The sequence below is a fragment of the Ursus americanus genome, chromosome 2 (genome assembly GCF_024610735.1).
Source record: "Ursus americanus isolate L20-20 chromosome 2, mUrsAme1.1.p, whole genome shotgun sequence".
Classification (NCBI taxonomy): Eukaryota; Metazoa; Chordata; class Mammalia; order Carnivora; family Ursidae; genus Ursus; species Ursus americanus.
The window spans coordinates 26,121,262-26,145,242 of NC_142128.1; the positions used below are offsets into that span (position 1 = coordinate 26,121,262).

Genomic DNA, 23,981 nt, shown 5'->3' on the forward strand with positions numbered 1-23,981 from the left:
TTCGTTCCCACTAGACTTGAATCTGAGAAGGTACAAGAGGCTGATAAAAGCATCTTGCAATTGTAAGGAAGAGCCTAGTCGAGTAAGGTGCTAACATGGAAAAGAAAGGAACAGAAAGAAACCAGGTTCTGTTTTCTCAACTTCTGGCCATGCCTCAAGCAAGAATTATTCTTGGATTTTTGCTAGAGCCAGTTTGGGTTGGTTCTTTTTTTTTTTTTTTTTAATTTTATTTATTTGTTTGAGAGAGAGAGAAAGAGAACACAAGTAGGCAGAGTGGCAGGCAAAGGGAGAGGGAGAAGCAGGCTCCCCGTTGAGCAGAAAGCCCGATGTGGGGCTCGATCCCTGGACCCTGGGATCATGACTTGAGCTGAAGACAGATGCTTAACCAACTGAGCCACCCAGGCGCCCCTGGGTTGGTTCTTTTCATTGAAAGAGTAACTGATGCATGAGCAGTTCTGACCCTCTATCTTGGGATATATCATTTGGTTACATTGGGTCTCCTTCAGTGCCAATTTGGTTACTCACCACGAGCAACATCATGTTCCCCGACATGCAAAGGGCCTGGTTGCTGAAAGGGAATAAAACAGGTGGCCTCATCACTGGAAAAGAATGTAGACTCAGGTCCTGTTGCACAGTTGGTGGGATTTGTGAGCCCCCACTATTTTAATGTTAAGATGTGACAGATGAAAACCAAGGCTCGGGCACAGACAAAGCAAACATGTTTTGTTTGGTCTTCTAGGGAAAGTGATTCCATTAATTTATTCATTTCACAGACATTTAATGAGCATCTACAATATGACAGGTAATATATTACGGCCTGGGGCTGTAAGGGTACAGACAGGGTCACTGCCTGCATAGGATTAGAGTCAGGCCTCTAGATCCTGTATCTACATCATGATGACAGTATTAATTTGCCCAGATAGCAAATGGCATGCCAGTCTCTTCTGACAAGATCCTAATTTCCGAAAACGAGTGGCATTTGAATTAAGGTGGGTTTACTGTTTCTCCATATTTTCCGGGACACCAAGGAGGCCAGCAAGGGCTTTGGACTTAGACCAGGGTTTCAGACACCTCTTACACCCTCTTGGTAAGCATGAAATTGGTAAAATCTTCGTAAGAGTATGATATGATAATATCTATTAACATTATCATGTGCGTGCCCTGTGGCAAAAATACATAAAAATAATTAAAACAAAAATGTTTCCTTACACACTGCTTTTAGTCTTAGAAACAAAAAAACTTGGAAACAACCCAAATGTCCAACTATGTACAGACTGAAACAATGTCAGAAATATAGTATTAAGTGATGAGGGATGGGGTTATGATACTATGTGTATAGTATAGTCCCACTTTTCTAATAAATTAATAAACAAAAATGCTAATAGATACACGTATACTTGCAGATGCCTAGGGGAAAAGATCTGGAAGAGTATACGCTGAACCATTAACACAGTGGGGTGAGATTTCAGGGTACTTTCCTTCTCAGTGGGATGTACTTCTGGATGACTGGATTATACAAAAGATATATCCACGCCCCATGAGGGCCTTCACCGTGATAACCCCAGCACTGAGAACAAGGGTCAGCATAGAAAGGGTTGAATAAATATTATTCGTTAAATAAAAACACAGAAATATTTAAACATAGAAAGTAAAGTGCCCTTATCTTATTCTAGTTTCCTGACACACATTTCACAAGGAGGCAAGTCTGTGTCACGAGGACCCCAAGGCGACCTCCAGTCTCACCTCCACATCTCTCCTTTCTAGTGTGAATGAGCTGGTGTTTCCTCTCTTCTCCGCATCCTGCAGCTTGGTCAACTTTTCTATCAGGAACATTTTATCTTTGCCTTCCTGCCAAGAAGGAAAACAAAAACAAGAACAAAAACATGGAGGATGCTGTGAGGTCGAGAAGCAAATAATGGAAAGAAGGTTGATTTTTTTTTTAGGCAGGTAGAGTCCCAGACACAGGATAGAAACTGCCGCCATGTTTCTCTCTCTCTCTCTCTCTCTTTAAATATTTATTTATTTATTTATTTATTTATTTATTTATTTATTTATTTGAGGGCCGGGAGTGGGGGAGAGCAGAGGGAGAGAGAGTCTTAAGCAGACTCTGCACTGAGCAGAGCCCAACGTAGGGCTTGATCTCATGACCCTGAGATTATGACTTGAGCTGAAACCAAGAGTCGGAGGCTTAACTGACTGGGCTACCCAAGTGCCCCCACCATATTTTCTCTTAATGAAAGAGAAGAAACGTTTCACAGCAAAGCCAAATTATCCCCCATAGCCGCCCTGAATTGTAACATTCTCTTCTCAAGCAATTCTTCTAGCAGGCTCGAGTAGCAGCCTCTCTACCTTGCTGCTGAAAGCAACTTAAATGCCACTGTCTGAAGGCCCAGGACAAATGGGGTAGAGTAGCCCCCTTCTTGGCATGCCCTGCATCTCAGAACCCATCTGGGCACCCAGCATTGCTGCCCTGTCCTCCCACTGAGAATGTCAAAGCTTACAGCTCTGCATCTAGGGACATCAAACATATTTCACTTGTCAAAGTTACTAGCATCAGTGGAGTAGACCCAGATAAAGAATTCTCAGATTGGGAAGGGAAACAAAGGAAGGGGGATATCTTCCCCAGAAGCATGAATCACGTACCTGTGAAGCTGCTGCAGATGGGAGCATGGAATATTCCACCAGTGTTGAAGTGGGCTAGCAAGCACTATGAATGGTCTGGCCAGTCTAGATCAATCCCATTTCCCGTGCCCTTGTTTCTCCTTAAACTTTCACCCACAAATTTGAGCATCTAACAATTACTATTATCATGTAGCATCCAACAGTTATTGCTGTGGTATTTGCTTCATAATGATTTTCTTTTTTCTTAAAGGTTTTATTTATTTATTTGACAGAGAGAGAGAGCACAAGCAGGGGGAGGGGGAGAAGCAGGCTCTCCGCTGAGCAAGGAGCCCAGTGTAGGGCTCGATCCCAGGACCCCGGGATCACAACCTGAGCCGAAGGCAGATGCCCAACAACTGAGCCACCCAAGCACCCCTCATAATAATTTTCTATTTCCCTCATTCCTTCTAGATTTATTCACTGGAATTCTGCAAGGAAGAGCTGTCCTTGGGAATTGGCATTTTAAACAAGTCCCCTTGGATATAGTCAACTTGTTTGGAAATTGCTGGTCTCTAGCAGCTGTTTCCATACTCTAGTGCCAATTAGAATTACCTGGAGAGCTTGCAAAAATGCAAACTCCTAGGATTTATCCAAAAGATCTTGACTCAGGGAGGCAAAGCTGCATTGTAGTTAAGAGTACAAACTTTGGAACTGCCCAGTTCAAATCCCACCATTTACTAGCCCTGTGACTTTGTGCAGGTCGCTTCACTAAGCAAGCCTTAGTTTCCTTAATTTTAAAATAGGGATTAAAGATCTATATGCCCCATAGAGAATAATAAAAATTAAATGAGAATTTTTGTTCATTATTTAGCATATGCCAGGCATCATGTAAGTGCTCAACAAATGCTATCTGTTGCCATTACTGGCTGGAGGAGATGAGGGGAATAGGAATTTGCATTTTTAATCAGCATCCAAGAGTTTCTAATGTAGGTGATCGTATTTTGAGAAGGATTGCTTCTGAGCCTATCCCGAGCCTCTTAGTCTGGGTTCTTCTGGAGACAACAAGCCTGTCTTTGTGGTCCATCCTCTGGGCAAGACTTCCAAGCAAGCAGGCCTGCGATGATGCTTTTGGTGCCTCCCTGAAATGATGCCATCTAAATTCCTCCCCAGTTTACTTGGTACTGCTCTTACAACAGAAGGTTTTAAAAGCAAATCCCTCCCCTGTTAAGATCTTCTTAAGACTTGCCCAAGACATTCAAAGTGCTGCATCAGAAAAATACAGGCGATGCTTGTGGGGACAGGCAGGAGAATGAACATAATTAATCCATGCCCTTTCTTTACATCATATAAAGGGCCAACCTAAGTGATCTGAAACCCAAAGATTCAAGCAGATAGAACCCTGGGGAATCCTGCTTCTTTCCCATGTTCTGAGATGTAAGTGTTCATGTCATAATTCTGTTGGTATTTAGAAGGAAAGGGAACCAGCCCAGTAGCAATGAGCATCCCTATTCCCAGACTGTGGTCTCTAAATACCATTTCACCAGGACTCCTTGAATAAATGTCTGATGTTCTGGGACAGGTAATGAACAAAAAGAGCCTGGAACATCATGTCCTTCCAGACAGCAAGTAAGCTATCCAAGACTTCTGGTATCATAAGGGGCACCTGGCTGGCTCAGCTGGTAGCAGCTGTCTTTGGCTTGGGTCGTGATCCCAGGGTCCTGAGACCGGGTGGGCCTCCCTGCTCAGTGGGGAGCTTGCTTCTCCCTCTCCGTCTGCAGCTCCCCCTGCTTGTGCTCTCTCTCTCTCTGTCAAATAAATTAAATATTAAAAAAAAAAAAAAGACTTCTGGGGTCATGTCAAAAGAGCCCGGTAGCTAATCCAAAAGGATTTCCACTAGCAAAGGATGAGACTATTTAAGCATAAACAAATTATTATAATAGAAAGATGTCCAAGTATACTTAAATCTATGAATCCATAAGGATAATTTAAAAATCCTCACTGGCCACATTCGGAGGTTGGTAGGCGTAGTGGGTCGAATAGTATCTCCCTTTTAAAAAGATATGTCTAATTTATCCTAACCCCAGTACCTGCGAATGTGGCCTTGTTTGGAAATGAGGTCTTTGCAGACGTAATTAAAGATTCTGGGATAAGACCCTTCTGGATGAGGATGAACCCTAAATTCAATGGCAAGTCCCTAGAAGAGAAGGAGAAACAGACACACGGGAAAAAAGAACTTACAAAGATGGAGGCAGAGACAGCTGTTAGGAAGCCCTGAGCCAAGAAACAGGCAGGTTAGCCACAGGCCCCCAGAAGAAGCTAGGAGAGGCATGGAACAGATTCTCTCTCAGAGCTCCGGAAGGCACCAACCCTGCTGACACCTTGATCTTGGACTTCTGGTGTCCAGAACTGTGAGAGGATAAACTTCTGTTATCTTAAGCCACCAAGTTTGTGGTTATTTGCTATGGCAGGCCCTAGGAACATAATACCCTAGGGTACCAACCCATCATTTCAAAAACTCGTAAATAAAGGGGAAAAAATCAGGCATCTGCATTGCCTTTCCTCTGTAAATTGTATTACAAGGTAATCAAATAGTTGATGAACAAAAATTCCTTTTTTCATAGAAGAATTCTAGCTACTCAATGCAGAAGAATTTCCAGAGTAGAGTACCACTATTTTGTCATCTCTACGGCATCAGTGGGTCTTCTAGGCAATATTCATCAAAGGCTGCAAAATCCATCAGGTGCAAGGTGGATGAGAGGCTTATCATGGATGGGTCAGGCCAACAAAGCATGGACCCACCGATTACTTTAAACATCACACAAAAATAGACAACTGCATATTTTATGTCTCGAGGTGATGCCGTAAGAAGTGCGTGGCATCATCTATGAAGTATCCTGGATAAAACACTGAATCCGGATTTAATCAGGTTTTCAAATCTCACCACCAGGGTATGGGAAATTAAAAGAAAAAAGAAACATGGTAAGCACCACGGCAAAGTTGCAAATCAGATATATCCAGAATGTAAGAACTACCACAAGACAAATGATCTGGTTTCTTCAACAATAAATGGCAAGAGAGGAGGGGTGAACGATTATAGATGAAAAGAAACAAGAGACATATCAACCAAATGCAACCTGTGGCACTTTCTCAGACCCTGATTTGAACAACCCTACTGTAAATGACACTTCATAGGGGCACCTAGGTGGCTCAGATGGTTAAGCCTCTGCCTTTGGCTTGGGTCATGATCTCCAGTTCTAGGATCAAGCCCCAAGTCGGGCTTCCAGCTCATCCGGGAGTCTTCTTCCTCTCCCTCTGCCTCTCCCCCTGCTTGTGCTCTCTCTGTTTCTCTTTCAAATGAATAAATAAAATCTTTAAAAAAAAAAAAAAAAAAAAGGATGGTCCAGAAAATTTGACCATTGATTGCAAATGAGATGATAGTAAGGAATTATTATACTTTCTTTTAGGCATGACGATGGTATTGTGGTTATGTTTTTTAAAAGTCTGTTTCTCCATCGGGCTCCCTGCTTAGCAGGGAGCCTGCTTCTCCCTCTTCTCCAGGCTTGTGCTCTCTCTCGCTATCTCTGTCTCTCTCTCTCTCTCAAATAAGTAAATAAAATCTTTTTTTAAAAAAAAAAGTCTGTTTCTCTTAGGCACATAGAAATTTTTTATAGAAAAAATTATTAAGTCTAAGATTTGCTTTATTTATTTTTTTGATCTGTTCTTTTTTTTTTTTTTTTTAGATTTTATTTATTTATTTGACAGAGAGGGAGGCAGCAAGAGAGGGAACACAAGCAGAGGGAGTGGAGTGGGAAAGGAAGAAGCAGGCTTCCCGCTAAGCAGGGAGCCTGATGCGGGGCTCGATCCCAGAACGCTGGGATCATGACCTGAGCCGAAGGCAAATGCTTAACGGCTGAGCCACCCAGGCGCCCCTAAGATTTGCTTTAAAATAATCCAGACATGATGCGCACTAGGTGTTATACATAACTAATGAATCAATGAACACTAAAAAATAACAATAACAACAACAACAATAATAATAATAATAAATAAGAGTATAGAAATGTTGACGGTAGCTGGCACTGGGTGGTGGGCAGGTGTGGGTTCAATGAACTATTTTGGAGTATGTCTGGAAGTTTTCATTATAAAATGTTACAAAAAAGTGGGAGGAGGATAACAGAGGGACTAATGGAACTTACATTAATAATCTGTTCATGGAGAAGTCTGATCATAATCTTCCTTCCCTCTGTGATCTGCCAGTAAAGGTAGGTTATGATTCTAGAAGAGAAGAAAAGAAAGAATGACAGACACTTTTGCCAATGTTTTGCAGGCCCCAAATTCCAAAAAGGTGCAAAGAAACTGAGATATGTGCTTGCAAGCGGATTTTGGCCCGACAATGTTCCTAAAAAGTTGTGTCTGGGTGAGTTACAGGTTAAATACATCAGAGCAACGGTTTTAGGGGCACCTGGGTAGCTCAGTCAGTTACGCGTCTGCCTTCAGCTCGGGTCATGATCTCAGGGTCCTGGAATTGAGCCCCAAGTAGGGCTTCCTACTCAGCGGGGAGTCTGCTTTCCCTTCTCTCTCTGACCCTCCCCCCCCAACTCATGCTCTCTCTCTCTCTCAAGTAAATAAAAATTTTTAAAAGAGAGAGAGAGAGAGAGCGCACAACGGTTCTCAACCTGGCTGCACACGGAATCACATGAGAGATGGAAAAAAGACTCATTCCATGGCCTCTTCTCGGATCAATTAACTGAGCTTCTCTGGGCATAGGGCCAGACAACAGTATTTTTAGAAATTACACATGATTCTCGCATGCAGCCAGATTTTGTGAATCTGGACAGTGTTATTCAAACCTCAATGTGATACAAATTTCCTAGGAGTTTGTCAAAATGCAGATTCTGGGATTCTGTAGGTCTGGGGGGGGGACGGCAGGTATTGTTTTCTTCATAAAACAGGCAAAAACAAAAAACAAAAAAAAAAACCAAAAAACACAAAAAACAATCTGGGGTAGGGCCCAAGATTCTGGATTTCTAACAAGCTCCCCAGTGAATCGGAATTATGATGCAACAAGCCTAAGCGTTTTAAAGAGGCCAGTGGCAACCCAGTGGAGGGAAGGGAGGGCATGACCAGGGGCGAGGACACCCAGGTTCTAGTCCCTGTGTTACTCATAGGCTGTGCAGCCTGGAACCTATCTCTGCAAGTCAGCCTGCCTCTGTCTCATCACTTCCACCTGTAAAACCAACTGTTCACACAGGAAGATGAACCTGATCTTGGCAGATCTGTTTTTTCACAAGAAGTCAGAAATCGATCGTTTTTATTTGAAAATGGAAGAACGTTATCCTACCTGCCAACAATGCCCAACCCATTTCGAAGTAATCACACTCTCAGAAAGAATCACACATTTAATTTTCCTAAGCAGGCTCAAATCCAGATTTTCATTTTGTTTTCATGTTATTTCTTAAGAGGGGGACGGCAGGTATTGTTTTCTTCATAAAACAGGCAAAAACAAAAAACAAAAAACAAACCCAAAAAACACAAAAAACAAAAATGAAAAATGTAGGACAAGATGATAGTAAGTAACTTTTTAAAAAATTCAAGGGCAAAGTCAGGAGCATCTAGAACACTGAGCTACACTGTAGCCCTTTGCTTTCCTGGCAAACCTCCCCCAGACTATCCACCAGCAGAGTTACCAGTGTGTTTCCCCCACCAGGTTCCGGAGGAGATCCACTTACAGCACAATGAGGGTGAGGATGAAAAAGAAATGCACGCTTCCGATGAGGTTTCGGTAGATCCAAACAACCCACAGGGAGCTGGGCCTTTTACTCAGGGTGTCGATCCAGCCGTAGATGGAGTGAATGAAGAAGGGCAGACCTCGGAAGGGGCCACAGTCAGCTGAAGGTTGCAACCTGGTAAAACAAGGGACAGTAAAACCTCTCCAGCCTAAGATTCGGGTATAGCTTTTCCTAGAATCAAACCGTCCTTTCTGGGCTCTGGATCTGGAACCAGCAATTCTGGCCTGCTGTACGCATACCCTCCTCCCAGAGGAAACCCTCTCCCTCACGGCCTCAGCTGGGGCGTTTTGTACCCGTGATCTGTGCTCTGAGGACCTGTTTCCAGACAGGCTTCTCACTGCATCTACTGGTCGCCAATCCAAAGGCAGTGAACTGTGGGATTACTGACTTGAAGAAATGAACTGGGTGATCGGATTCTTTTTCTGGGGAACTCAAACTAAGAAATATGAAGAGGGGACCTTGTGATCTGTGGAAACTGAAGTTGGGGCAATGGTGGCCATGTGTAGTCAGTTGTTAAGAACCACCAGAAACTAGAGGGAAACTAGGAACTGGTTGGGAAGAGAGAGAACAGAGAGAAGCAAAGACATCATAAAACAGAGGAGCCTGCCCTGACGCCACTTGAGTTCCTGATGGTTCCAGTTCCGCTTACGTCCTAAAAGTTAACTCCTTTATTCATTCATTCATTCATTCATTCATTCATTCATTCAATAAAAGTTTACTGCACCTGTATCTGGCACTGTACTAGATATTAAGCCGTGGGGACTCCATAATAAACAAGACAGACATAGACTCTGCCCTCTCGGGTTCACATTTTTTTTTAAAGATTTTATTTATTTATGTGACAGAGAGACAGCCAGTGAGAGAGGGAACACAGCAGGGGGAGTGGGAGAGGAAGAAACAGGCTCCCAGCGGAGGAGCCCGATGTGGGACTCGATCCCGGAACACCGGGATCATGCCCTGAGCCGAAGGCAGACGCTTAACGACTGCGCTACCCAGGCGCCCCTCGGGTTCACATTTTAGTAAGAAAGATGTACAACTAGGGACACCCGGGTGGCTCAGTTGGTTAAGCATCTGCCTTTAGCTCAGGTCATGATCCCAGGGTCCTGGGATGGAGTCCTGCATCAGGCTCCCTGCTCAGCGGGAAGCCTGCTTCTCTCTCTGCCTCTGCCCCTCCCCCTGCTTGTGCATGCACTCTCTCTCTCTCAAATAAATAAAATCTTTTTAAAAAATAAATAAACTATGAGGAAAAAGAGAAAGATGAACAACTAATGAGTAATGATTAAACAAAGATTCAAATGAAGGCATTTCTGACCATGAACGATGAAAAGAAACTGCCCTGAGAGAGAGAAGAGGAGGAACTGACGTAGATGAGCATGAGGGAGCAAGAGGGTCACATCTCGAAGATGACTTCTGAGCTGAGAACCAGAGGGTGGACAGAAGGCCCCCAAGCAAAGGGAGTGGGAGAACACTTCAAACAGAGGACTCCACCCCGTGTCAGGAGAGGCTCACAGGGTCCCGAGCATGGAGCAAGAGCCGTGAGGATGAAGGAAGGTGGAGCCAAAGTGGGGTGAGGTTGGAGAGTTAGGAGGGAACCAGCTCAAGCAGGGCATTTTGGTTCATTTTGCTGGAGTTCTGTCCCCATTCTGGGAAGTTGCAGTTCTTCAAGGAAGTGAGGAAGCTGTGCCCGGTCGCCTGATGGGTGGTGACCAAACTAAGACCTATTCCCTCCCTTTGATGTTGTGTCTGCTGATTTCCAAGGGAACTTGGGTTAAACAATGCATTAAGCATGTCTTCTCACTCTGATGTTTTGACATCTGGGGCCTTACTGCCCCTGGAGAGATGGCCCTTCCCGGGTCACATCCCACCCTCAGGGTCACTATCCCCGTGCCCTGATCACCCCAGGGCCAGGTACCAGACAACTCCAGACAGCCCCTATACCTCAAAACCCACTGAAATTGTTCCAACTAGCCAATCCTAAACCTGCCTACCTTGTCTTGCCCTTTCCTCCCCATGGAAACCACAACAAAGGCTCTTGCTCACATTTTCTCCTCACTCCCTCTGCATCCTGACCAATCCTGGGCCTTCCTCACATGGCCCTCTGTGGTGCAGTATTCCCACCTCTCCACCACCACTTCTACTGGGGTCTGAGAATAACAAATCATCTTTTCAACAGCATTCACCTTTTGATCTACTGGCCTCACCATGACTTAATAATAATAAAGCCAACATGTTAAAACACTCACCCACCCCTTCTCTAAGATCTCACCACGAGGCTACTACCTCCTACCTCCAGATGGTGATGGCCAGGGTGCACAGGACCCCGGTGAAGGATGGGAAAAAGAGCAAGAGGATGAAGAATGTCATCATCTGTGAGGCTCGCCAGGCTTTGCTTGGAGGCTGGAAATTCATCATCAGGCTGATCTGAAGAGAGAGAAACAGCCACCTCCCATCTGTGGCCAGAGAAGTAGGCCAGAGGGACCCCAGCCAGGCACTGGCTTCCTGATACCCTTCCCAGCACCACCCCCACCACCCTCAATGCAATTCCGACCACCACTGGGTCACACGGGACTGAGAGAAACTAATTGATTCCAACTTCAGACTGACTCACATTTTTGACATAAAACATGATGAAAAGAGTAATCATTTGGATAAAAGGCAGCAGAGGGCAGAAGAAGGTTCCAATCCTATGAGGGAGAAGGAGTGTTAGAGGTCAGGGGGAGACACACACAGTGGGGAGTGGGGGCAGATACAGGGTGTGGAGGGAAGAGAAAGAGGGTGTTATGGGCTGAACTGTGTTTCTCTAAAAGCATATGTTGGAGTCCTAACCCCTAGTACCTTGGAATGAGATTATATTTGGAGATATTTGGAGGTAAGGCCTTTAAAGAGGTAATCAAGGTAAAATGAGGTCACTAGGGTGGGCCCTAATGCTATCTGACTAGTGTCCTATTACAGTTATTTATAAAGTGCTCATAAGGGTAACAATAGCCACAACATCCCCACTTACAAAATATTTCTGAGTCAGTCTGAAGATTTTCAAAACTTACCACACCAGAGTTTGTGCATAGATCAGTTCCAAGACATTCCTGGCAATGTCAAACTCCTGTAAGCCAAGACTTGTCATAAACTGCATTCCAATGAGTCTGTGAAAACGTCACTGAGTTTAGTCTCCAAATCATCAACTCTCGCCTTCAAAAGATTCCCCACAATCAACAAAGGAGAGCCTTATCAGTTTGAAATAAAGTCATAAGTTTCCTTGCTAATGTTTGAAAAGTTCCAAGTATAAGCATATTTCCAAAGAAATAATTGAAGGAATTGAGGGAAAATTGACTCAATACAATGCATTCAAATAGAGGTACGGCCGAAGAGGTTTAAAATGATTCTAGAGGGGTGCCTGGGTGGCTCAGGTTAAGCATCTGACTCTTGATTTCGGCTCAGGTAATAACATCAGGGTTGTCAGATCGAGCCCTGCATTGGGCTCCCTGCTGGGCACGGATCCTGTCTAAAATTCTCTCTCTCCCTCTCCCTCTGCCCCTTCGTCCGCTCTAAAAAAAAAAAAGAAAAATTCTAGAGAACTTTATTTAAGTTATCCCACCTGCTATTTAAATAGTTAATTATAAGCTAACAATAGATATTATTCAAATGAGATCATTATTAAAATTATCCTACTATCTTATTTATACCACTCTTTGCTTGTTCAACCATTTTCATAGGGACCAGATAAATTCAGCACCTCCTAACCCAAATAAACTGAATATTTTTCCAGTTTTGATCACTGCTATTGGATTAATAGTGTTTGCCCATTTTCTAAATCCACAAGAGGAAGCCAAGGTCTCCATTTATTCTGAGGAAACTTGAGACCAGTTTGAATTCTTCATACAGAGAGGATGCTCGTTTAAAAAAAAAAAAAAAAAAAAAAAGAGGGGCGCCTGGGTGGCACAGCGGTTAAGCGTCTGCCTTCAGCTCAGGGCGTGATCCCAGCGTTCTGAGATGGAGTCCCACATCGGGCTCCTCTGCTATGAGCCTGCTTCTTCATCTCCCACTCCCCCTGCTTGTGTTCCCTCTCTCGCTGGCTGTCTCTATCTCTGTCGAATAAATAAATAAAATCTTTAAAAAAAAAAAAAAGAAAGAAAGAAACTGCCATAAAACAAAACAAAACAAAACAAAACAAAACAAAAAAACCTCCTCACCTTTACGTCCAGACCCTGGACAGAGGCTGTAATAAAAGCGAGCTTGGACAGACTGAATGAGGAGATTGGGCATGCAACGTACCCACTGAGGAAAGAATCTTTATGTTATGTCATCCTATCACGGGGGCAGCTTGCAGAAGAAACATGTAAGTGTCTATAAGGAATGAGATGCCCGGCATATTATTAACAAATAAATGAACCAATCAATAAAAGAGGACTATATATGGACCAGTGATAATACTGCCTCAATTCTGCATACCTGGCCCCTAAAATAACAGCACATTAATCAAATTCAATTAAATGAATCATGACATAAATTGAGATGTACTCTCTGGGAAAGATGCCACAGCTGAGTGATAAGATTAATAAGAGCAAACACCACAATGATTTGCAGTGTGACCCCATTTTTGTCTTTGAAATTATATAAAACAGACACATACACAAAGCAGTTTGTGCACAGAAAAATCTGGAAGGATATACACTAGAATTAAAATTATCTATGGTGGAAACTCAAATGACTTTCAGTTTCTGTGTTTTATTTCTAGCACTTTTTTTTTTTTCAAGAAAAGGTTGTAAAGGTCTAGCTGAACCAAATGTTCAGGACCTGGACCACAGGACTGTCAGATAAAAGTGAAATATCGGTTAATTCAGAAGAATGCAGTATCCCAAAGAACAAAAGGCAGACTTGTAACAGTGCATGTGGAAGTATATAAGAGACACTTATGTACTAGGCATGTAAGTATAAAGGATACCCATACTTTCTGCTCAGCCAAGACTAGGGCTCTGGTTCCAACATCAGGCATTAATTACTCAAGGCTGACAAATATTTACCTCCTCAGGAACTCGCCCAGGAAGGAATCAGCTAAAGAGAACACAAAATCCATCAGAAGGAGTCGATAGATTTCCTGGCCAATGAGGGTTTCCCAACACTGAAAGGCAAACAAAAATCAGGAGATGGGGGGCGCCTGGGTGGTGCAGTTGTTAAGCATCTGCCTTCGGCTCAGGGCGTGATCCCGGCATTATGGGATCAAGCCCCACATCAGGCTTCTCCGCTGGAAGCCTGCTTCTTCCTCGCCCACTCCCCCTGCTTGTATTCCCTCTCTCGCTGGCTGTCTCTCTCTCTCTGTCAAATAAATAAATAAATAAAATCTTTAAAAAAAAAAAAAAAAGAATCAGGAGATGGGAAGGGGCTGTTGCTTCCCACTCAGTTCCCATCCATTCCTGGCATCCTGCACTCATTAGGACATGGCTAGTAGCTCAGTTTGACCAAATCCTTGTGTACCCAGAAAAGCAGACCCACTCTGGGCAGAGATGCACCATTAGTTTGTTGAGTTTGTTTTCAAGGGTGTTGATTCCCTTTCTGTGCCCCTTCAGTAAGTCTGGTCCCCCACATGTACCCCAAGCTTTCCCTTCTCACTCTCTCTCCTCTTAAAACTTTTCATCCCTGGCCTATGCTCTCTGGATCCCATTTCTCAGCCAGGGAGAGTAGAAGGCATCAATGGCAATAATGTCTTCACTCTTTTTATTAACCTTATGAAAATCTATTAATAATGCTTGATTAAGAAAGTGGCCTAAGGGGGTGCCCGGGTGGCTCAGTCAGTTAAGCGTCTACCTTTGGCTCAGGTCATGATCCCAGGGTCCTGGGATTGAGCCCCACATTGGGCTCCCTGCTCAGCGGGAGCCTATTTCTGCCTCTGCCTGTCGCTCCCGCTTCTTGTGCTCTCTCTCTCTTTCAAATAAATAAATGAAATCTTAAAAAAAGGAAAGAAAGAAAGAAAGAAAGAAAGAAAGAAAGAAAGAAAGAAAGAAAGAAGAAGAAAGAAAGAAAGGAAGGAAGGAAGGAAGGAAGGAAGGAAGGAAGGAAGGAAGGAAGGAAGGAAGAAAGAAAGAAAGAAAGAAAGAAAGAAAGAAAGAAAGAAAGAAAGAAAGGGAGGGGCAGGCCTAGGAGTTTGGCAGGCTAACACAAATTGGAAGGCTGAATTAGTCAGTTCATGAAACTGGTGGTCAATTACCTCTGCAGGAAGTCACTGCTATGAGCTGATGGACTGGGAGCTTTTAGATTTGGCTGAACAAGGAGAGGGAGGTTTTGAGTGCACAGCCCAAGGATGGATGGATGGATGGATGGATGGAAGGAAGGAAGGAAGGAAGGAAGGAAGGAAGGAAGGAAGGAAGGAAGGAAGGAAGGAAGGAAGGATAAATGGACAGATGGAAGAATGGAAGGATAATATGATATCTACTCTAAGATCATGAGTAGAAACTCTGAGAAACCAGAGAAACTCACTTCCTCCCTGGTGGTCAAAGGTTAAGAAACCAAACTCAAGGCAGAACAGCATAGAAATCTTACCTCTTCACCAGCCTGGGCCACAATGTTGAGCCAATAGTAGCAAAGAATTCCAATGATTGATATTTTCAGAAAGATGTTTCTAAGTAGCAGAAGAGAAAACAACTATTATTACCTTCCATGACAATTATTAGAACTGTTTGCAAATATTTCCTTTTGGTCACATGGTAGGACTGAAATTTCTGCTCCCCTGTGGTTTGCGTGGGGCCATAGGGCTAGTTCTGGCAAATGAGTTGTGAGCAGAAGTGAGGTGTGTCACTTTGTGTCACTTCTAGGCTGGAGCATTTAAATGCCAATGAGACTCTCTAGAACTCACTGTCTTCCCTCTGGAATGGCCATCAGCAATATTTGAGATGGTTGCTGCTCTCAGCCGGGACCCCTGCACGAATGACATGAGCAAAACCCCCTACCATCCACAAAGGACATAGCGTATGGGCAAGAAATAAATCTTTGTGTTCTAAGCCATTGAGACTGAGAAGAGAGGGGATGTTTGTTACTGCAGCATGACCTAATTTATATCAACTGATATACCCTCTTTTGGTGTATCTCCAAACTATCTGATTTCACTTGTCATTGATCGTAAAAACAGTAAACATACATACTATTCACTGGGTGCTGACATGGACAGTACGCTGTGTTAAGAACTTTACTGAATCACCTTAATCTTTACAACTCAATGTTTACAACTTTATAACTCTTAATCCTTATAACTCTATCACCAGGTAGATAGCATTTTATGTCCCTCTTACTGATGAAGAAGCTGAAGCTCAAAGGTGAAACAATTGAAACAATTTGTCCAACGTCACACAGCTTGCGAGGGGCATGACAAAGATTGAAACTGAGGATCATCTGCTCTAATAGCCTGAGCTCTTACACCCAATCATTTTGCCGTAAATCAACACCTGCTGGTTTTAATAGGGCTTCAGCATTGGTGTGCCAAGAATTGTGTGCCAATAAACTAGTGGTTCTTAAAGTGTGTCCTCCAACCCAGTAGCATCGGCCTCATCTGTAAATTTGCTAGAAAGGCAAATTTTCAGGCCCCACCCCAGATCTACTGAATCAGAAACTCTGGGGACGGGGCCAAGCAATCCCTTCAGGTAATTCTGTTGTACGCTGAAGATTGAGAACAGTAGTGTTAGACAATACCTTCCATGAAGGAAGGGAACTGGATCTGTCTTTTTCCATGCCAGATCCCCAATCTCTTGCCCATACCTAACTTGCAGCAAACCCTCAATATCTCCTGGATTAATGCGTTAGTGTACTTTTATTGCAGGGTAGCTCCACGTTAAACTTGAAAACACCCATCTAAGCTGAGAAAAGCTCATCTTAGATCGAAAAGAATTTTCTATTTCTGAACTTTCCCATTTTCTCTTCACGCAGAGAAGACTTTGAATATTTTGAATATTTTGTGAAGCAGTACAAATGGCTGATGGCTATGAAAAGACAATTAACCTCTTTAGTGATCAGGAAAAACACAAAAAGCAAAGTGATTGTTTCAAAATGGCCCACTGAGGGGCGCCTGGGTGGCTCAGTTGGTCAAGCCACTGCTTTCACCTCAGGTCATGATCCCATGGTCTTGGGATCAAGCCCCACATCAGGCTCCCTGCTGAGCTGCTCCCTCTCCTGCTCCCCCTGCTTGTGCTCTCTGTCAAATAAATCAATAGAATCTTTTTAAAAATATGGCCCACTGAGCATACAGGTCTACCACCCCTCCATCCAAATTCTTCAAATGAGGTTGGAGAGCTGGTCAGGAGTCAGATCTCAGAGGCCATGGAAAGTAAGGGCTCTGGAATTGATCAGTAAAGAAACCCAATTTGCATTGTACAGACCTATTGTTATAAACACCACCATAACCAGAAACTAGTCAGGGCACTAGTCAGAAGAAGGAATAAGGACAAAATTTGGGTAATTTTATGCTTTGTTTATCAAAACCCTGGGGTTACCTCTAACACAAAAAGGCATACCCTCCCAGCCAATGATTTGCCAAAAGCACCCCCTCTACCTCCAAATGGGTGTCTGAATTACAAAAATTCCCCTCTTTCTCCCAGCTGAGGCAGGGGCAACCAAGGCTCATAGCTTGACTAATGGGAACACTGGATAAATTTCAGTCCCCACACAACTCCTCAGCCGGGAACATTTTGCAGTCTACAACATACACATCTGTACATCTCATAACTGAGACCTATCTTAATCCTCAGGCTGATCACAATTGGCAAAGATAAGCCCTTACTTTGAGCAGATGGACTTCACTGTATTTTCTGAGTGCTTTTTGGATTTTCTTGCTATGAACCCACAACACACAAACACACTTTATTCTTGGAATTCTTTCTGGAAAACAGCACTTTGGTACTGGAGCCTAACCCTTTCTAGCTCCCACCTCATTGCCCTCTGTGCAAATGGAGGCTGGTGTTGGACGAGGCAGACACACCTACCGGATCAGGAGGGTATAGACTTCGTGCCGTGGCATCTCATACCGCTCCACCAGCCTGAACATGGAGTAGAGGCGTGGCACAGCCAGGTTGATGCAGGACACAAGGAAAGGCAGTAACAGCACTGCCCCAGGGTCCTTGTGGTTCTTCAGGAACTGTAGGGGGTGAAGGGAAAGAACTGAGATGCCAAGTGTGCACTGAACTCCTCGGCCTTCCACAGAAGACTGCCCACGATGGGAAAATGCCAGGAATAGCTCCTCTGGGGTTAGCTAGCAGGCTACCAGTTCTTGAGCACTTACCCTGAGCCAAGCATCACCCACATGACTGCGGGTAATCCTCACGACAGCCCAGCAGGTGACTACGAACAGACTTATCTGATTGGCAAACTGAGGCTCAGAGAAGCAAAAATGCTTGCCCAGGGTCACCCAACTAGGAAGTGGCAGATTTGAACCCGGTCGATGTGTCTTAGGGGCCTGAATGTAAACAGCCATTCTGTGACTTTACTAACTTCAGAAAGAGGTCTGGGGTGATGAGAAGGCGCTCCCTGGCTTTCGGAGCAAACCCTTAAATCTGGTGAAGTTATAGCACGTGGGTATCGATCACTGTAGAATTTTTCCTCCCCTCTCCTGTGTGGCCCTGTTCATTTTCACCAGGCTTCGCTGTCCTTGGGTGCTGAATTAGGGGGAAGGGAGGCCTCCACCAGCCCACGTTATACCTTTGTATGAAGTCCAGAGAGGCACCCCTTTCTTCATGTGAATGCGACACCCAAGCATTTGGTTCAGGGTGGGGTCTAGGGTGTCCCTCTGCCAGGCATCCTTGGAGTAAGGGATTCCAGTGGATTTTTCTTCTGTCTCCCACTACCCCCTTCCCCACCCCCAGGCCTGAACCTGCCTCCCTTTACCTCTGGATGGTTTTGAAAGCCCCACTTGAACTTCTGCAGTATTTTTGTAGCCAGGGTAAGCCGGGTCCAAATACGGCCCCCTCCCCACGCTTATAAGCTGCAAGGTCTGGAGCCAAATGCATAGCTTCTCTAAGTCTCTTTTCCCTGTCTGTATAATGAGGAGATAATCGTGTAACCCACAGAGTCATTTCAAGAATTAAATGAGACCAGGGGCACCTGGATGGCTCAGTTGGTTAAGTGTCTGACTCTTTAGGTTGGCTCAGGTCATGATCTCAGGGTCATAGGATGGAGCCCCACATGGGGCTCCATGCTCAATGGGGAGTCTGCTTCAGATTCTCTCTCCCTCTGCCCTTCCCTCCACTCTCTCTCTCAAATAAATAAATCTTAAAAAAAAAAAAAAAAGAATTGAATGAGACCAAATAAGGCAAGGTCTGGCCCCTAAATAACACAGGTAGGACATCACTCACAGAAAACTGTATTTGCCAATGAATATGATCCCTGGAGCAGTACAAAGGGTTGTTCCTGCCTGGCATAGAGCAGATGTTCGAACAATAGGAATGACTCCACTTCTGCCTCCTCACCTCCTTAGCTGCCCTCCTTCACTTCAAGTGGGTGTAAAGAAAAAGCTTCCAGGTGAAGAAGAAACTCAGAAGTTTTCTTTATGCCTATAATTGCCTGGTCACAGTTTCCACCCTAGGTAGGCATTGCCAAGCCCTTAAGCATTGAGACTCATTTTCCCCTCTTTCAGGGCACTCCTTAATATGGTTAATGGCAAACCCTCAGGTTTATATAATCCCACATCCATTTTCTTGCTGGCTTCTCCTTTACTTATTCACCCATTTGATTGAGCACCTCCTTTGTATGATGTATTGGGCCTGAAGCCCAGCTACCAGACAGATGTATAAACAGGTATTTTCAATACTACACATGATAAGGACACAGGGAAAGCTTACAGAGTCAGGAACATCCAACTCAGTCTAGTGAGGGTGGTGGTGGTAAGAGGAGAAGTTTGCCAGATAAAGGAATTAGGGAAAGTGGGTTGGAAAATGAACTGCACATTTCCCACCTAGAAATAAGGAAAGGCATGGTGTATTCAGGGAACTGCGTTCAGTTCAGCATGTAGTGTTGCTGGAGTATAGGACATGGGTAGTTGTGGGGTGTTGAGACTAGAGATGTGGGCAGGGGTCAGATCATATAAGATCTGTCAATCATGCCATGGAGGATAGATTTTATATTGAGGGTAACAGGAAGCCATTAAAGAAAGTGACATAATCAGACCAATCTGTACCACAATTCTAGAGATCAGCAAACTGGCTACAATCAGCCCCATTTTCCAGGGGATTTGAAAACCAAAACCTACAGAAAAACAGTACTTTGCCCAGATCACCCAGCTAATTAGTCTCTGAGTTCACACCATTAGGAAAAAAAGAAAAAAAAGCTAACATTCCTTCATCACGCACAGTACTGGACACTGAGTCGACTCTTCACATAACTTTCTCTGGTCCTGACCACACACCTACAAAGCCAGGTACGATCATTCCGGTTTTGCAAGTGAGGAATACAGGGATCAGAAAGGTTAAATCATTCACGACAGTCCATCAGATCACAATACTTGCTGAGTATCTACTCGGTGCCAGGGGCAGTGGGAGGCATAAGGGATATAATAATGAAGGAAGAAATCCCAGATCCCAGGTCTGTGGTCCAAGTGCCCATCTCTCCACTAGCCCAGAGCTTCTCACTCCAAGGTGTGCACACACATCACCTGGGGACACGGCAAAGATAGATTCTGAGTCCGTGGGCCGAGGGAGGGCCCCAAGATTCTGCATTTTTTCATGAGGTTCCAGCGATGTCAACACTGCTGGCCACGGAGTCTGGTTTGAGTAGCAGCTCTACACTGCTCTCCCCTCCAGCATCCCACCCCACCCCTCCACCTCGTTCTGTGCTCTGGACCCTGGGGCTTCTGCCTCTGTGGTTACCTCTGAGTTGTTCTCAGCCAGGTAATAAACAGCGACACAGCAGGCAACCGCCACTCCAGTAGAGACAACCCAGGCCGCCAGGTGGGCAGAGAAGCGGATCAGCTGCTGACTGAGCGTTAACTTGACATTCTCCTGAAGGATTTCTGACAGGTTTTCCTACAAACACAAGGAAGTCAAGTTGGCCCACAGTACCCTCTCCACCGTTAGCAAAGACTCTCCGGGTGAATGCTTGCCACTCCGAGACACAAACCCACCCCAGATCCACAGAAGAAAGAAAGGGGAAAGCTCACGTTGGACACGGATTATGAGAGACCCATGGGAAAATCTCAAATGGACCAAGAACCCCCATCACGGCGTCAAACCCCTTTTCTATCTTAGAGGAACAGATGGGACCAACAGATTGGGACCGTGCTCTTGGGGAAAGTGCTTTGAAGTCATGAAACTCTTTTTTGAAGAATAAGGCTTGGTATCTACACCAAGAAGTCAGCAACTTCAAACCTCTTGTCAAAACTCCTTTGCTTATAAATTCTGCTTGGTTTTTTTTTTTTTTTTTCCTGTTTCACCCATCCCCCCACCCAGCTCCCCTCTGGGAACCACCAGTTTGTTCTCTGTATTTAAGAGTCTGGGCTTGGGGTTTTTTTTGTTTGTTTATGGGGTTTTTCGTTTTTTCCCCTCTTTCTTTTTAATAAGTTTTCTCCTACAAACCAGGGTTTCTCAACCTTGGCTTTAGTAACATTTTTCAGCCCTTATTCTGTGTTGTGACAACTTTCCTGTGTATTGCAGGATGTTTAGCAATTCAGGCCTCCACCCACTAGACACCAGTAGCACCCACCCCCTCACTGTGACCATCAGGAAAGTCTCCAGATATTATCCTATGTCCCCTAAGGGGCAACACTGTCCCGAGTTGAAAACCACTGGAAAAAAGGTTAAACTGGAAACTGTGAGGTCAAGAAGAATTTACACTTAACGTTTTGACATAAATCCTTCAACTGCCCTCCAGTAAATGTGTACCAACTACAGAGCCACCAGGGCTTGTGAAAAGGTTCATTCTCTAAACCATCGGCAGCACTGGGCATTATAAGTATCTTTAGGTGTTTCTGGTTCTGTTTGTTTCTTTTTTATTTTCTTCCTTTTTTTTTTTTTTTTTTTTTTTTTTTTGCCATGCTCATGGACCACAAGAAAAAAATCATTATTACTTTAAGAAAAGTTACGGACATACTAAAGGAAGCTGGTTTGGGAAGGTGTTGTGTAAAGCAAGCTCGCCTTACCCTTATTTCAGTGCTAAGATTCTTCTGTTTCAGCTTGACAGCTGTTTCGTGAGTGATGGTGAAGTCCCAACAGAAAATCAGTTTAGCGATTCCTCTGGAGTAAATGTGGGGGTTAATGAAGTTGTTCCGGAAATACCTGGCCATGCTGGGGAAAGCAGAAACCAAAATACTCAAGGGTGATTGGAGCAGGCATTGGGGAGCGCAGGAATTAAGCAAAAGAAAGTCCGATCATTAACAGGGAAAGGAAACACGGCAGAGCCAGCCCCAGGATCTACTGGAACAGTGTGATCTCAGACATAATGGTTAAGAGCACTGGCTTCAAGATCTGACAGGCCTGGCTGACTATCCTGGATCGCCACCTGGGGGAATCTTTGTTGTTTTAACTGCTATGAGCCTCAGTTTCCACATCTATACAATGGGGATAATAATAGGACCCACTCACAGAGCTTTTATGAGAATTGTATGAGTTTTTGCTTGCTGCAGCACCAAACTGACCCAAACTTAGGGGCTTAAAAACAACACATATGTATTCTCTTACTGGAAGTCAGAAGTCAGAAAATGGTTCTAAATTCAAGGTGTTGGCAGAGCTGTGTTCCTTCTGGATGCTTTGGGGGAAAATCTGTTCCCCTGCCTTTTCCAGCTTCTAAAGGCTGCCTGCATTCCTCGGCTTACGGCCCCTCCCATCTTCAAGGCCAGGAGAACAGCATCTCCTAGCCTCTCTGATTTTGACCCTTCTGCCTCCCACTTATAAGGCCACTTATGATTAACTGGCCCATTTTAAAATCCTTAATTTAGTCACATCTGCAAAGTCCCCCTTGCCAGGTAAGGTAACATATTCACAGGTTCTGGGGACTAGGACCTGACATCTCTGGGAGGTGGGGGGCACTGTTCAGCCCACCACGAGAGGCAATGTAGCAGTTACAGTAAGCACTTTATCAAGGCAGATGCTATTATCACAGCAACGTTAGCAGGGCTCAGTGAAAAATCAGCCCAGGAGGCACTTAGCACTGAGCCTGACACGTAAAAAGTGCTGTGTAAAATGACACTACCTCTCCAAAATTTGCCACCACGGACTTAACAGCAGCTTAAGAAACATTTCCTAGTTTGAATAAAATAGAACAAAATGAAATCTCACTTTACTTCAAGCTATGGTGCTGGCTCTGAGGTTGTTACGGGCTGGACTGAATACCCTAAAAGTTCGTATGTTGAAGTCCTAACCCCCAGTACCTCAGAATGCAAGAGTATTTGGAAATAGGGTCTTTACAGAGGTAATTTTGTTAAAATGAGGTCGTCAAGGTGGACCTCATCCAAGATGACTGGTGTCCTTATAAGAAGAGGAGATTAAGACTCAGACATGCATTGAGGGAAGACTGTGTGAGGTCACAGTGAGAAGGCAGCCATCCATACACCAAGGACAGAGGCCTGGGAAGAAACCAACTCGACAACACCTTGATCTTAGACTTCTAGCCTCCAGAACTTGAGAAAACAATTTCTTTGAAAACACACAAAAACCTCTATTCTTTATCAAAACGTATAGTCTGTGTTTTATTTTATTTTTTTTAATTGGTTCTCAATACCCTATTTAATTCTTTTTTTATAATAATATTTTTTATTATATTATGTTAGTCTGTGTTTTAAAACAGGAATGATCAGGGGCACCCCGGGGGGCTCAGTCAGTTAAGCATCTGCCTTTGGCTTAAGTCATGATCTCAGGGTCCTGGGATCGAGCCCTGCGTCGGGCTCCCTGCTCAGCGGGAGCCTGCTTCTCCCACTCTGTCTACCCCTCTGCCGACTTGTGCTCTCTCTCTCTGTCAAGTAAATAAATAACATCTTAAAAATAAATAAATAAAACAGGAATGATCAGACAGCAGTAGGAAGTCAAAATTGCAGAGACACTGTTTCCTGGGTAACTTTTGAGTCTCTTGATTTTACCTCAATCTAAACAGAGCTTAGAATCAAGAAATGCAAATGCTCCATACCTGTATAGCAAACTGAAAAAACAGACGATCAAACACGCTCCGATTGTGAAGAGGTAGGCCAGCTGCATGTTGTAGGATGCCCCACCGTTCCTGTGCCGGATCGTAGAATTGGTGTAAAAGCCATAGTACATCACTGTGTTTCCAAAATAACCCTGAAAGTGACAATAAACTCTAGGTCAGGTGGGTCTACCAAGAAAACAGTGACTATGGTCAATCAGCACAGTGCATCTTTCCCCTCTGCAAAAAAACTTGCATCAGTCAGTTTAGACATTTTGTTTGCAGGGAAAGGACACCCAAGGCCACTGAGAATGTAGACATTTTATCACTAGGCTCTTCGAGTTGGAAAGGACTCTCAAACCCTCCTTACGATGGAGGGACCTAGTTGTCACCACCTGAAACAGTGATCAAACAAGACATGGCTAAAACCAGGACAGCCAGCCAGTATGGGCCCCTGTCACCTGTTAAGTAGTATGGTCAAACATAGAAAGGAATCAAGGCATTAGGTCTAAA

The 23,981-nt window shown here is 44.2% G+C and overlaps 1 protein-coding gene across 1 annotated transcript in view; it reads right to left on the minus strand.

Moving 5' to 3' along the window:
* TMC5 (transmembrane channel like 5) overlaps positions 1-23,981 on the minus strand; it is a 75,560-nt gene that overhangs the window by 1,523 nt on the left and 50,056 nt on the right. Inside the window, exons 9-21 of the mRNA XM_045770914.2 lie at positions 23,472-23,623; positions 21,493-21,637; positions 20,225-20,380; positions 17,351-17,502; positions 14,922-15,000; positions 13,409-13,506; positions 11,435-11,530; positions 10,999-11,074; positions 10,678-10,811; positions 8,331-8,504; positions 6,798-6,876; positions 1,744-1,848; positions 526-568 (exon numbers count right to left, since the gene is read on the minus strand). Of these exons, the coding sequence (XP_045626870.2) occupies positions 526-568; positions 1,744-1,848; positions 6,798-6,876; positions 8,331-8,504; positions 10,678-10,811; positions 10,999-11,074; positions 11,435-11,530; positions 13,409-13,506; positions 14,922-15,000; positions 17,351-17,502; positions 20,225-20,380; positions 21,493-21,637; positions 23,472-23,623 (1,489 nt within the window). The remainder of the gene's footprint in view (positions 1-525; positions 569-1,743; positions 1,849-6,797; positions 6,877-8,330; positions 8,505-10,677; positions 10,812-10,998; positions 11,075-11,434; positions 11,531-13,408; positions 13,507-14,921; positions 15,001-17,350; positions 17,503-20,224; positions 20,381-21,492; positions 21,638-23,471; positions 23,624-23,981) is intronic.